This window comes from Apium graveolens, chromosome 2, assembly GCF_009905375.1.
Source record: "Apium graveolens cultivar Ventura chromosome 2, ASM990537v1, whole genome shotgun sequence".
NCBI classification, from domain to species: domain Eukaryota; kingdom Viridiplantae; phylum Streptophyta; class Magnoliopsida; order Apiales; family Apiaceae; genus Apium; species Apium graveolens.
This window is the reverse complement of record NC_133648.1, coordinates 5,168,161-5,181,752: the sequence shown is the minus strand read 5'-3', so window position 1 is coordinate 5,181,752 and position 13,592 is coordinate 5,168,161. Positions and strand designations below refer to the sequence as shown.

The following is a 13,592-nucleotide window of genomic DNA, read 5'->3' as shown; positions in this document are numbered from 1 at the left end:
ATTTTTCACACATTTTAATTTAAATCCTTTCAAAGTATATTTTTTTAAATATAAGTTTGGTTATTTTAAACTAACATCTATGAAATCAATTCTCAAAAGAAACGATAGAGTTCTCAAATTATTTACAAAACCTTTTTCTAATACTTAGATGACATGATCAATTAAAAGAATATATCAAATATAGAAAGAATTCTTATGTATACATATGAATTTTAGTGATAAATGAAAATATACGACATTCGGCAATAATTTTAGAATTTATTTTCGAATCATAGCATTGTTCTTCCTCGCTATACCTTATTGCAATGGCACAATTGGATGCACTCTCTAGATAAATGAATAACAAAAGTCAAATTGGATCGGTAGCCAAAACCAGTGTTGCAAAAAGCGCAAGGCCGGTGAGGCTATTTTTAACTCATAAATCGGTAAATTGAAAATTAATTAATTGACACATTAATTGAAATAATATAAACATTATTTTTAATTTTTATAATTATATAATGATAGGTAGGTCAAAAAATTGGTTAAATATCCTCACAAAATTGGTTAAATGTAGTCAAATTTATCAAATGTCAGCTTGCTAAATTACCAACCTTCAGAACTTAACTGCCTAAATAGCCCGTAAAAAGGTCATGATGCTTAGCAAATTACACGGCCTAGTTGCATCCCATAATACACAATATTGAAATGAGCATTTCTAACAAATACAGCCAGGTCTGTAGAATCAGGGGATAAAATATAATGGTTCAAGTTATTCATTTCCGGCCGTCTTAACACTCAGAAGTTTCTTGGTTTCTTCATCAGCATTGATTTTATCAGACTCCATCTTTATTAAAATTTCATCCACTACTTTACCACGTCTTATAGTTGCCTTGATCAGAGCATGGTACATTTCTCTATTAACCGGAATAACAGACCTCAAAGAGCTGACAAAAGCTTCAACATCTGCAATGTCGCCATTTTCACCAAGCCAATGCAGTATGCTTGTAATCAATACAGATTTCGGTTTCCAACCTGGACTCTCTTGTGAAACTGACAGCGCTTCCTTCATGCACTCATAAGCCTTCTCCAAATTTTCCATCACCATGTACCCAAAAGAAATAATAGCCCAAGAGTTTGGGATTGGTATGTTACCCGTGCTAATCATCTTCTTCAGCATGGTTTCAGCTTTTTCTGTCAGTCCCTTTGAACATAACCCTATAAATAGGACATTTGGTACACGAAAATCAAAAGTCCGGCATGAAGATTCCCATTCCATGAGGACATTTGCGCCTTCCTCGAGCTCCCCGAGTTTCACCAACATACCTAGCATCGTTATATAGTCTCTGTTAACTTGTTTCTTACAAACAATTTTCTGAAGGCCCCACAATCTCATTACTTCCTCCATGTCTCCAAGCTTAGCATAGTGTGAGATCAAATGATTGTATCCGATAGCATCTTTATTTATTATCGTCTCCAGTTTCTTTAAGGCAGCAAGTGCTTTATCCTTTTGATCCCCTATGATGTAATGATTGACGGCTGTAGAATACGTGCTCCAGTCCATAGTGATCTGAGGTTGGCTCTCCATTTCTGCCAGAAGCTTTTCCATTCCGCTAAAATCAGATTTTTCTCCGCAAGCTTTGATGCAGAATCTGTAGCTGAAGTTATTAGGAGGGATGCCATTTTGCTTCATTTCTGACAGCATATCCAGAACTTTCTCAGGTTGATCACTTCGCGAATATAGACACATGAGATTATTGTAAGCAAGAGGTGAAGACGCAAAACCTATCTCCTTCATTGTCTCCATAAGCAAAAGAGATTTATCAACATGGCCTTCTCGAGTATGACAGTTAAGTAGAGCACCGTATGTTCTTTCATCTTTTTCCTTATCATTCAACTTATTGAAGTAATTCTCGGCGGCATCAGTTCCCCGAACCACACCAATCAGATCCAACTGCACAGCATGATTTCCAGAAGTATCTCGGCAATAATTGTTGGTGTTCACCCACTCAGAAAGCTGCAGAAAACAATTATATACCGTGAACCAGAGATTGGAATGATAAATCTATACAGAAGTTATTAGTAGGAAACATAAAACCAAGATTTATACCAACCAGAAAACAGGGGGAATTTAAGAGCATGAAGCAGAAATTTGGTAAATCTAAGTTGGGGGAAAGGACTATAGTTGAGCCTGCATAATATCATTTTCGAAGCCTGTAGACCTAGCACATGGCACTTTCTAAAGACCCCCTGGCCCTCTCCCAGCAAACGTCCTCCGACCCCCTAGTATGCCTATTCTCTTTTCTTCCTTCCAGATACTATCAGTTGTGCCGATTGCCAGTTGGCTTGGCAATCAATTAATAATTTAATATAGATATAAGGGATAATTAACTCTTAGGTCACTAATCTATTCGGATTTCTTATTTTGAGTCCTTGAATAAAAATCCATTAATCATTTTCAAATGTTCAAAGTCCTTGCTCTAGTCAAAAGCAACAGCAGTTAAAAACCGAGGTGACATGTAATATGTGAAGTAGCATCTGAGTGAGACTTGATTTGAAAGTTAGAGGTGTTTGGTCTGGAAATTGGCCAGAATCCACCATCAGAACTAAAACTCATTCCTTCCACCACATCACCCTAAAAATCGCACCATCACCTTCATAATCAAACCTCCATCACATCTCATTCTCAATATATCAACCACCCTAAAAAATTTGGAGCTTTTAATATTAAATGAGTAACTTACTTTAACGCAAAAAAACAACTGCATTAGGGAAATATGTAGTTATTTTTGCAAAATTCCCTTGGGGTTTGATTAAAAAAACCAATGTGAAAAATGGAGTTGAGGGCCAAAAGTGAGACTATATAATTTAATAGTAACTGTCAAAACAAATAAAAAATTAAAAAATACCCTCTATCCCATTAGTCCCTCAGCCTTTCTAACTACAAACCATTTTTACCGTTAAGGCTTAAACCAATGTTCAGCCACAAAAATGGTAGTTCACCCACCATTTCATAACTCCTAGTCATATATAGTCACTAATACCCGTCAACTCTTCTTTCTTCACTATCTTCTCATTCTTTTTAGACTCACAAACATAAAAAAATTCATACTCTATAAAAATCAATCCCTCAACTTTGTTCTACAATCCGAAATCATATCAGAAATCATAAATAAACCGAACCTTCACTAAACCAATAAAATTTCCACACCGCACAAATACAACAATCTAAACATCCCAAATGCAGTAGAAGAAAAGTATAGTTTCACTATCTTCTTGTTCTTCTTGCCCAAGTACACTCTATACACATAATTTAAATTCTACCCCCATAAAATACAGTATTTAAAATCATATCAGAAATCATATATAAACCGGCCCTTCAATAAACCAATAAAATTTCCACAACAACAATCTACATATCATATACCAAATGCAGTAAAAGAAAAGTACAATTTCACTATCTTCTTGTTCTTTTTGCCTAAGTAGACTCTATACACATAATTTAAATTCTACTCCCATAAAATACCGTATTTAAAATCATATCAGAAATCATAAATAAACCGAACCTTCAATAAACCACTAAAATTTCCATACGGCACAAATACATCAATCTACATATACCAAATGCAGTAAAAGAAAAGTATAATTTCACTATCTTCTTATTCTCTTTGCTTAAGTAGACTCCATACACATAATTCAAATTCTACTCCCATACAATACCGTAATAAAATCATATTAGAAATCATAAATTAACCGAACAAAAAATGCAAATCACATAAATATATTTTATCTACCTACATATGCAAAATGTGGTAAAAAATAAGTCAAGAATTGCTAAGAAATGAGAACCTGGAGGGCATGGGAGTATCGTTTTCGAGACCGTAATTCGCGAACAAACCGTTGCAAATCAGACCCTTTAACCTTATTACCCTCTTTGACAAACTGATCAAGAACTGCAACTATGCTAGCATTCGGGTCTTTAAGAGTGCTGATTTTCTGAAACAGGGCGTTGCTGCCATTTGAGCTTGGTTTTGATTTCATATTTGATCTTGTTGCTGTAGAGAAGTTGTTTTTGTGATAAATTAGAGCCCTGTGGAGATTTTTTGAAGCTGGGTTTGATCTTATTGTTGAAATTGTTGTCCCCATTTTCAAGAGCTTTTGGAGAGAGTGTAAGTGAGTGAGAAAGGGTCTTAGGGGTTTCAAGATTTTAGGGATTTAGGGTTTTAGCTTTTATGTTAAACTCTCTCTTCTTTTTTCCTCAATATATTTTATTTATTTTTGGTGGTTAAATATTACTTTTTTTACTCATTATTTTTCATATTTATAATTTATTTTTTGTTTTTTTACCACATTTTAAATGAATTTTCTTTATAAAAAAGCTCTTTTATGTAAGATTTTTTTATCTAGGGGTATATTCTGAATGAGATTTTGGGAGATTCAAAGTTAAAATTTTATTAAAAATAAGATAGGGGTTTGAGCTTCTATGATTATCAAATATATAGTTGTTATGGATTAAAAACTAATATATATAATTGTTGTATTTATTACTAAGGTTCGGGAGCTCAAGGCCTTTAATGGCTGTTCTCGTGTTTCGTAGCTTAACTCTGCCTTTACGAGATGCCTACGTATCTCTGTGAATTAGAGAATCAAGCCAAAAAACGTAGTTCTTATTTGTGGGGTGAGGCCCCTTATATAGATGTGGGGGTCCTTGAATTGGACTTGGTATAGGAGACTTGGTGGGCAAGTCTCAAAGTTAAAATGGACTTTGGAGTCCTAGAAAGTAGAAAACTGACTCCTTATCCTTTTAGATCCCCTTGAGGCTAATCTGCAAGGATTTATATCCTTATCGGGACTTTTCTCAATGGCTGATTTTTCCCTTATTAATTAATTACGAAATTAATTAATAATATACAAGGTTTTTGGGCCTTCTTTATTCCATCTGGCCTGATCTGGTCTACCAGGCCTGATCAACATGCTAACCTTTCTGGTTTGAATATCATACATCTTCTTATTGGGCCTTGCAGCCCAAACTGTAATAATTAATTATGTAATCAGGATTTATTTATCCCTATCATTTGCCCCCCCAACTTTTGAGAAACCGTATAAGATTTCGTGAAAGTTAAGTTCATTTATTCCCTTACTGGGTATCGTTTTGCGTAAAGTGTGGAGCGACCTACACGTTTACAATTATTTACGTTTATTCCCTTTATTCAGGAATTATCTTAATTTCCATGAATTTTTCCCTTGACTCCGGGATTTTTTCTTAATTTTCTGGATTTTTCCCTTAACTTCTGGAATTTATCCTTATTTTTCTGGATTTTTCCCTTAATTTCTGGGATTTTCCTTATAATCTGGGATTTTTCAGATTTCCAGCCCTTTTTCGACCAGGATCCTCGTCGAAATTTCGACCTGGATCCTAGTCGAAATATGGGTCAGCCTTGCAATCCTGGTCGAAGGAGTTCGAATAGGATCCACGACCTGGAATTCGACCAGGATCCTAGTCGAACTTTCGACCTGGATCTAGGTCGAAAACTTACCCTTTTTGGATTCCTGGTCTTGAGCTTTTCGACTAGGATTTCGACCAGGATTCTAGTCGATGTTTCGACCTGAATCCTGTTCGAAAATTCTCTGTTTCTCATGCTTCCTGGTCGAAGGATTTCGACTAGGATTCACGACCTGGTTTTCGACCAGGATCCTAGTCGATTTTCGACCTGGGTTTTAGTCTAGGTTTTTAAACCCCATTCTTGAAAAATGCTTGGTTCATTTCGACCTCATTCCTGGTCGAAGCTTCGACCTCAATCCAGTCATGTTATTCCCGTTATTTTCGTGTGTCTGGTTGAAAAATTTCGGGCAGGATTCACGACCTGGATTTCGACCTGAATCTTAGTCTTTTTTACCTGTTATTTTCGGGTGCCTGCGCGAAAGATTTCGGGCAGGATTCACGACCTGGAATTCGACCTGAATTCTGATCTTTTTTACCCGTTATTTTCGGGTGCCTGCTCGAAAGATTTCGGGCAGGATTCACGACCTGGTTCTCGACCTGAATTTTGGTCTTCCACCAGCCTTCTTCATTGGGCCTTACAACTTTTAGGGCTACAATTTAGGGTATTACATTTTCCAAATCCTAATTGGATTTGGGCCTAGCCTTCTTTATTGGGCCTTATTTTACTGGGCCTCTTTATTGGGCCTTAAATCTTATTGGGCCTCTTTATTGGGCCTTAAATCTTATTGGGCCTCTTTATTGGGCCTTAAATCTTACTGGGCCTCTTTATTGATTTGGAATTCTCTAGAATTCCTTGGAATATTCTGGAATATTCCTTTTTCTGGGCTTTTTTTCTTTGGACCTCTATCCTTAATGGGCTTTTGTCCCTTTAACTTCCCTTTTCCTCTTATATAAAGGTGTGAGGAGAGGCTACTACTGCTCACTTTCTCATTTCTACGTTTTTCTTCTTTCTCCTCCTGCTAAGATTCTCAGAGCAATAACAGCAAGTCGGAGCTCGAAGCCTTTTTTAAGAGCGCTTCTTCAGGTAAAATCCCTCCCTTTACTTCTTGTGTCTACTTTTCTATTGTGTGCCCTTTTAAGATAACCTGTCTATGTGCCCTTTTTTCAGATGGCTGACAAGAAAATGACTCGCTTGGCCAAGATGAACGTGGCTAGAAAGTCCAATGAATTCCCTATTCGATCGAGGTACACTTCCTTAATCGACATGATCAACACTCGAGGGGACGAGTACCCGTCTGATGCGCATCTGGACGCGCACGACCATATTAGTGCTTTGCGGGATCCCAAGGAGCTGGAAAAGTTGAGCAGCTGCTTCAAAATCAAAGAACCTTTCAAGCTGGTTCTTGCAGGTTCGGCCGATAGGGCCTGCCAGTGGAAGAAGGACGCATTATGCATCTATAGGGATACTCTAAGGGCAGGTATCAGACTCCCTTTTCATCCGTTCATTCCTCTTTTACCGGCTGATGTGGGCATCAGCCCTTGCCAACTCCCCCTAATTCTTGGAGGCTTATTCTGTGCTATATGTCACAATGTGCCAAGCACAATGTCCCCACTTCCGTTGCTGTTTTCAGAAAGATTTTCCAGTTCAAAAACAGCCCTGATAAAAGTCCGAGTTGGGTTTCTCTAAACCAGCGCCCTACTATTCCCCACATTATGAACGGGAAGTCCATCCCTGAAAACAACTTGGGGTGGAAGAAAGATTTTTTGTTCGTCGTTTGGGAGGGTGGAGATTGGGGCACCCTATTTCGATCGTCCTTTGGGCTTGCCGTCGATGGGAGCCTGTTAGGTCACACACACACTGTAGAGGGGGTGAATACAGTGTATAGTACACTCAAATCGAATAGAAAACAAACTTTATTGAAATAATAAACTTTGTTACAATATGGAACTGTTACCTCTCAGTGATGAACAAATATCACGAGAGCTGCTAGGGTTATAAAGAATAATAACTTCGATAATGATAACACGTATAGTGTAAACCCTATGCCTGTGTTTATATACTACACAGTTACAAGATAATCGCTAATTGATATGGAATATAATTCTGCTTCCTAAAATATATCAATCAGATATCTTCTATTCCAAGTATTCCATTCTTCACGGAATTCCTTCTTCATGCATATCTCTTCTTATGTTTTATCTCTATCTTCTTTCCTTTAATCAGCTACTGTCCTTATCTGATTGTCCTTCAGCACTTAAGTTCTGATATCTATCTTCTGATGATTATCTCCTGATAATATAAGTACTGATATCCTTAAGTCCTGACTTCCAGTATAAGTACTGATCAACAGTTAAGTACTGATCTATCCTGTTCACACAAGATCTGAAAGCTAAACATAAGACATATTAGCCATGACATTATCAAATATATCTAACAATCTCCCCAACTTGTAAATTAACAAAATATACAAGTTAAACAGATATTTGATGATGTCAAAAATATTAAGTACAAATGCATGAGAAATAGACTAGATAACTACAACTTACAGTCCTTAAAGTTTTACCAATTTCAACTTCTGATAACAACTTCAATCTGCATAAATATCAGAATTTAAGCAGTTGTAGATCTTCGACTTGGCTTCATCATCTTCTGATCTCTCTGATGTCAGGAGTTGTTCTGAGATAGTTCTTCAATAAACATTTCTCAGCATATCTTAGTTCATCAATCATTCTCCTTTTAACACCTTTAAGCTCTGCAGTATCTTCACCAGTTTGAAAGATTACAGCTCTGAGATCATTAATCTTTGCTTTCCTTAACTCCTGGTCTAGTCTTATGACATAAGCTTTGTCAGATTCAAGATTGAATTCAAGTCCCTTAATACCAAGATACGTTCTGATCTGTGCAGTATTAGGCTTCATATCAACAATATCCCCATTGTGATCTCTGTACTTTGGAACATATCTGCTGTCAGACTTAACAGAATAAAGCCTTTTCTGTCTCTGAATCTGTTCTTTTAAGTAGTTTACAGCAGTCTCTGTTATTCTGTCATCCACTTGAAGTAAGAAAAGTACATGCTCCAATTCTTCAAAATACTTCAAAGGAATGGCATTTTGTCTTATATGATAAACCCTACCATCTGTCATGAAATACAACATGATGTATTCTTTCAAGTAGGTATGGTAAACCATCTGTACAGATTCTAGTTGATTCAATCTCTCAGGAGTTGCTCCAATACCTGGTTCACTCAAGGAAGTTGGATCATCGGTAGTGTTGTGTACTCTTCTTTCATCAGCACTTCCCAATCCAGTTTTATCTCTAGCTTCCTTTCCAGTAACTACTCTTGCTTCAAAACCACTTGGAGTAGTCTTCAAAGATTGAGTCTGTTTTGCTTTAGTGAATCCTAGTAGGAGTGTTTTAGATCTATTTTCTGATATCAAGTTAACTTGAGCACTGTCAGAGGTTACTTGCTTCTTCTGAATATCAGAACTTACAATTTCTTGACTCTGAACAACTTGAGCCATGTCAGAGGTTGTTTTAAGAACTTTTCTTGAAGTCAGAGCAAGATCATCTTTTCCATTAGTAATTTCTTCTTCCTCAGGAGGTACATAAGACTTGATAGGTTCACCAACCTTTTCTTTACCCTTGGATCTTGGATCTATCTGTGGTTGTGATCTAGCCAAAGTTTCTTCAGTATGTATCCTTTCTTTGATCACAATGCCTTTAGGTTTTGGAAGTAACTTTTTACCAGAAGCTTCATATTTAGATGTGACTTTCTCTGATTTAAGTCTGGCTTCTTCTTCCTTTAAACTTTCCAAGTCCATCCCTGGATTTTCTTGAAGAAATAACTGTCTTGACATTTCCTCATCAAGATCTAGAAGTTCATCAGAACTTATCCTTTTACCAGCAGCAGAACTTATTCTTTTTCCAGTATCAAAACTTGTTCTGTGACTAGCTTGTCTTGATGTAAACCTTCTACCTTGACTATGACCACTACCCATTCCAGAGTTTCCTTGGTCATCTTTTCCATCATCCTTTCCTTGCAGTGTCTTGTTGGTTTTGCATTTGGACTTAATTACCTTCTCCCCCTTTTTGGCATCAGCAGGTAATAAAAGAGAGATAAGTAGTTCCACTGAGGTCTGGATTTCAGTAAGTTGCGATTGCTGAGAAGCTTGATTTGTCAGAATTTGATCAATCTGAGCTTGTTGCTTCTCTTGAGTTTTCTCAATATAAGCAACCTTGTCAATGGTAGGTTGGAAGAACTTTTTCTTATCAATTTTCCAAACTTGTTCCTGTTTGATAAAGTTCTCCTGAATCTTGTGTAGCTCTGCATGAGTGTTGGAATGAAGACCTTGTAGATGTTTAGTACTCAATGCAGTGACTCTAAGCTGGGTTTTAAAAGCATCAGAATGTAACATTTCATCAGCTTTAGTCAAGTGCTCAGCAAGATGTAAAGCTTTTGGAACACATGAAACTGAGTTCCATTCCTTAGTCCACTCCTGACCTGCAGGAGTTTCACTCCAAGGTACTAGTGCATCCCTGATAACAAACTCCTTTACCAGTTCAGACTTAGGAAGAGTCAGTGGAGGAGTATGTCCTGAAGGACCTGCTTCATCAGCATTTACAATTGTAGCAGCCTCACCAGTATCTCCAACATTTGCAGCATCAGAACTTAGAGAATCAGTATCTTCTGATAAGACAACAGTGTGAGTAGCAATGGAGGCTTCAGCATCCTCTAATTACTGATCTGATACTAAGTTCTGATCAACAACCATATCCTGATGCTCACCTAAAATCTGATCATCAGCATCTTGATGCAGAGAAGGTGTTAGTGATAACTCAGGAGTTTGAACAACATCAGTAACAGGTGTTGTGGAAGGATTATTTGCTGTTGGAGCTTCTAAGAAAAGTATTTCAGGCACAACCAGGTTCTGAATATCAATTTCAGCACTTGTGCCTGGATCAACAAGAGACACAGAAGGTGAATTAGCCTTGTTAGATACAGGTTCCTGAGATGGAGTTGATGGAGAAGAAGTGACTGGAGCAAATTCCTTGTCTTGTAAGATCAGAGATTCCTGATCCCCTTCCTTAGCTGCTTCCTCCTCATCATCTGAAACTGGCCTTTGTGCCATCTGTTTCTTGTACTTCCTTGTTGATTTGGATTCCTTGGGAGTTTCAGGAACCGTCATACGTCTAAGCCTCTTGAGAAGCCTAGAACCCCCAATTGCAGAATCCTTCTGAGAAGTTGCCTTCTCAGCTTCATTTACCACAGGTTCTGAAGAGGGAATCTGATCCTCAGAATCTCGAAGAATAGAAGGTGAGCCAGCACCTCCTGTGGGGCAGAGTCCCAGATCTCCTCAGGAATGGCTGTTATATGCCACTCCTGCTGCCAGTCGGCACAACTGAGCTCCATTGTGAAGGTTTGTGTGTTCAAAAACATGTTGTATCGAACCATTGTGTTTTTGACAGAAGAAGGAGGATAAGTGTGTGAGAAGAATGTGATGGAAAGACTGATGTGAAGTGGTTGTTTATATAGGCAAAAGAATGCCAAGAGACGCAAAGATATTTAATGCTGACAAGTAGAATTAATTCTACCTCGTCTCCCTAGACTTTGAAAAAGAATAACAGTCATTGGAAAGAGGAATCATGGTCTAGACCGCACAAGACACAAGAAACAGTGGACTGTTCAAGTACAAAATCATTAATCCTAATCATAGTGACTATTAATCTTCCACTTCAACATATGCGAGTACAAACTGAGACTGTTATTAAATTTCATTCAAAAATAAGCCAAGTAAAGGATTAGACTGAGAAATCAGAACTTAGACCTATACCAGAACTTAACAGTCATCAAAACATAATTTCTTAACTCGAAAAAAGAATGCTCATCTTAGTAAATCCTCATACAAGTTCTTAGTTATGAACGTCAGAACTGAATCATCAGAACGTGTAACTAGAACTTGTCCTCAGAATTTGTGCAAAAATGACACAATGACTGTTTATCTACAATAACATAGACCACCACAGAAATTTTCATCATTCAGATGGAGTGATTAGTGTGTGCATTAAGCTAAATAACAGACAAAGAGTAAAGTCTGATTCACTTCAGTACATCTTAGAAATAAGGCATAACTAAAATTTTGCTAAAGAGCTGTCATTATCCTGAAACCTACTGATGAATGAGTTCATGCTTGAGGCCACCTCAACTGTTTTGTGCTAATTTTATGCATCTTTTGAAATTCTATTTTACAGTGGCTTCTCAGTGTAAGTGAGTCACGACTGTTTATCAGAATTTATGCTATTATCAGAGTATTTCTCCAGTAATCATAGAGTGTGAAAAGTCACCAAGAAAATATTTTGCTTTTCTAATGCATATTTACTTAATACCAGCAATGCACTTGGGTCATCCCTTTCACATTTTTACTCTAGATCTCAAAGGAGTACCTGATTTTATTCTTTAATCTTTTTGCTTTTTCTTTTGATAAGAGAGGTCTATCAGCACTTAGTACACTCAGCAGTTTTACTAGTATCAGAACTTAACAGATGAGTAGCATTATTCTAATTTGTGACTTAGTAATAAGATATACAAAGTAAACTTAACTAAGCTCAATTATCAGAATTTGCTAGTGTCATAAGATTTCCACTGAAATAGTTACTTCTTCCATGGAATCATTTGTTTATTGAAGACTACTAGGTCAGTATCTAGCACAGTTATCCTCATAGGATTGAATAGGTACTAGAACAAACATATCACTTATCAGAGTTTAGAAACATATATCAGACAACAGTCAGTACTTAAAGACATTTATCAATTAAGCACAGAATACACAATGAGATTAATTCTGTAAATACTGAGCATAAAGTCTGATAACACAGAACAAGTCTAAGCAGATTTAAAGAAAGAACCTGAAACCATTCCAAGTTCATTTACCAATCTTGTAAAAGTAGTTTCACATAATGGTTTTGTGAAGATATCTGCCAACTGTTGATCTGTGGGAACAAAATGCAATTCCACTGTACCTTCATCCACATGTTCCCTGATGAAGTGGTACCTGATGCTGATGTGCTTTGTCATTGAGTGTTGAACTGGATTACCTGTCATAGCAATAGCACTTTGATTATCACAGTAAATAGGGATTTTGAAATATGTTAACCCATAATCCAGTAACTGATTCTTCATCCAAAGAATCTGTGCACAACAGCTTCCTGCAGCAATATACTCTGCTTCTGCAGTTGATGTGGAAATTGACTTTTGTTTCTTGCTGTACCAAGAAACCAATCTGCCTCCAAGAAATTGGCAGCTTCCACTTGTGCTTTTCCTGTCAATTTTGCAACCTGCAAAATCTGCATATGAGTAACCTATTAGTTTAAAATCTGATTCTCTAGGATACCATAATCCCAGAGCAGCTGTTCCTTTAAGATACTTAAAGATTCTTTTTACAGCTGTTAAGTGAGGTTCTCTTGGATCTGCTTGAAATCTTGCACAAAGACAGGTAGCATACATGATATCAGGTCTACTAGCAGTTAGATAGAGTAGAGAGCCAATCATACCTCTGTAGTCAGTAATATCTACTGATTTACCGGTATCCTTATCCAGTTTTGTTGCAGTGGCCATTGGAGTGGATGCACTTGAACAATCTTGCATTCCAAATTTCTTTAGCAAGTTTCTGGTGTACTTGGTTTGACAAATAAAAGTGCCTTCCTCATTCTGCTTGACTTGAAGGCCCAGAAAATAGCTAAGTTCCCCCATCATACTCATCTGATATCTTGACTGCATTAGTTTGGCAAACTTCTTGCAAAGTTTGTCATTTGTAGATCCAAAAATGATATCATCAACATAAATCTGAACCAGAAGTAAGTCCTTTCCATGGTTGAGGTAGAACAGTGTTTTGTCTATTGTTCCTCTGTTGAATCCACTTTCCAGAAGAAACTGAGCTAAAGTCTCATACCATGCTCTAGGAGTTTGCTTAAGTCCATAAAGTGCTTTATCAAGCCTGTAGACATAATCTGAATGTTTGGTATCTACAAAACCTGGAGGTTGTTCAACATATACCTCTTCCTCCAATTCTCCATTGAGAAAAGCACTTTTCACATCCATTTGAAAGACAGTAAACTTTTTGTGAGCAGCATAAGCCAAAAATATCCTTATGGCTTCTAACCTAGCAACTGGTG

General features: G+C 37.1%; 1 protein-coding gene across 1 annotated transcript; it reads right to left on the bottom strand.

The window, feature by feature from the left end:
- Positions 1 to 512: 512 nt before the first annotated feature.
- Positions 513 to 4,198, bottom strand: LOC141706767 (pentatricopeptide repeat-containing protein At4g21705, mitochondrial-like). Its single transcript, XM_074509595.1, has 2 exons — positions 3,829 to 4,198; positions 513 to 1,996 (listed from the first exon to the last, which is right to left on the bottom strand). Exons 1-2 carry the CDS (start codon positions 4,123 to 4,125, stop codon positions 752 to 754), a joined length of 1,542 nt encoding a protein of 513 aa, XP_074365696.1. The 5' UTR covers positions 4,126 to 4,198; the 3' UTR covers positions 513 to 751.
- Between the last annotated feature and the right edge of the window lie 9,394 nt (positions 4,199 to 13,592).

Excerpts from the sequence above, each read along its gene's own strand:
- LOC141706767 (XM_074509595.1), bottom strand. The coding sequence starts at position 4,125 with ATGGGGACAACAATTTCAACAATAAGATCAAACCCAGCTTCAAAAAAT. Across the intron at positions 1,997-3,828 it reads GATACTCCCATGCCCTCCAG|CTTTCTGAGTGGGTGAACAC; the intron begins GTTCTCATTTCT and ends TGTTTTCTGCAG.